General features: G+C 40.1%; 1 protein-coding gene across 1 annotated transcript; it reads right to left on the bottom strand.

The window, feature by feature from the left end:
• Positions 1–83: 83 nt before the first annotated feature.
• Positions 84–869, bottom strand: LOC115236745 (synaptotagmin-like protein 4). The gene is made up of 2 exons (XM_029809440.1): positions 537–869; positions 84–298 (listed from the first exon to the last, which is right to left on the bottom strand). The coding sequence occupies exons 1-2, from the start codon at positions 597–599 to the stop codon at positions 107–109; spliced, it is 255 nt and encodes an 84-aa protein (XP_029665300.1). The 5' UTR covers positions 600–869; the 3' UTR covers positions 84–106.
• Between the last annotated feature and the right edge of the window lie 28 nt (positions 870–897).

The raw sequence follows: 897 nt of genomic DNA, 5'->3' as shown, positions 1-897 counted from the left end.
ATAATAAAGAAAGCATTTAATATAATATTAAAATTAAATAGAGAAAAAATTAAATCAAATAAAAATATGAAAATAAAGGAAAAATCGGCAAATTAAATAGAATTACTCACGGATCCGATCGTTTGCGCTTCACGTCGACAGGCGCGAGGTTCTTGCACTTGGTCACGTGCACTTCGAACGTCAGATTCTTATAGTCGTACTGCAAGGCGAACTCCACTTCGCCTGTAACGACCACGGATCGACAGCAGCGTCCCTCGCCCGCACCGCTGTATACCGACGCCATCGAGTCCGAGCGTGCCTGGAATAGCGAAAATTAGAATCGCAAAGATCTTAGAGCGACCAACTCCCAGCGCGAGGTGAGAACCATTTATTTTTCATCCTGAACGAGATTCAACGCCGTAATTTGTCCCACATTTGTTAAATCGCGATAATTAGATGCAACTTCTCTCGAAAGTTGGGAATGACAAGTGCAATGTATTTCGGGGAGATGCAACTGCAACTGTTCGACGTCCCTTGAATAAATTGCATACACTTACTCCAAGACTCGACAGAGACGAGCGAGTAGTGAGATGGCCCGGATCCATGTCATCCATGTCCATCACTGTATGACTAGAGCCTGCTCGTGATCCTGCTCCAATGATCGGCGTGCTGCATGCTTCTGACAAACCGCTTCCATCGTCTGTAACATCACGAGGCGAAAGATTCGATTACTCATAAATTGATTCAGATTTCAATGTCCAATAATAAAGAAAAAACGATAACAAAGACAAAAAAATTTTCAAGAAACAGGATCTCCTGAGAGCTTTGTAACAAAATAGATTCTTAAAATAAGCATAAGTTTTGTGCTAAATATTCCTAAATATTAACAAATATTTTGGAAATATATTTATATATATT

The sequence above is a fragment of the Formica exsecta genome, unplaced genomic scaffold, assembly GCF_003651465.1.
Source record: "Formica exsecta isolate Colony F162 unplaced genomic scaffold, ASM365146v1 C16359215, whole genome shotgun sequence".
Classification (NCBI taxonomy): domain Eukaryota; kingdom Metazoa; phylum Arthropoda; class Insecta; order Hymenoptera; family Formicidae; genus Formica; species Formica exsecta.
Note: the sequence above shows the minus strand (reverse complement) of the source record. Positions and strands in the feature narration are given on the sequence as shown.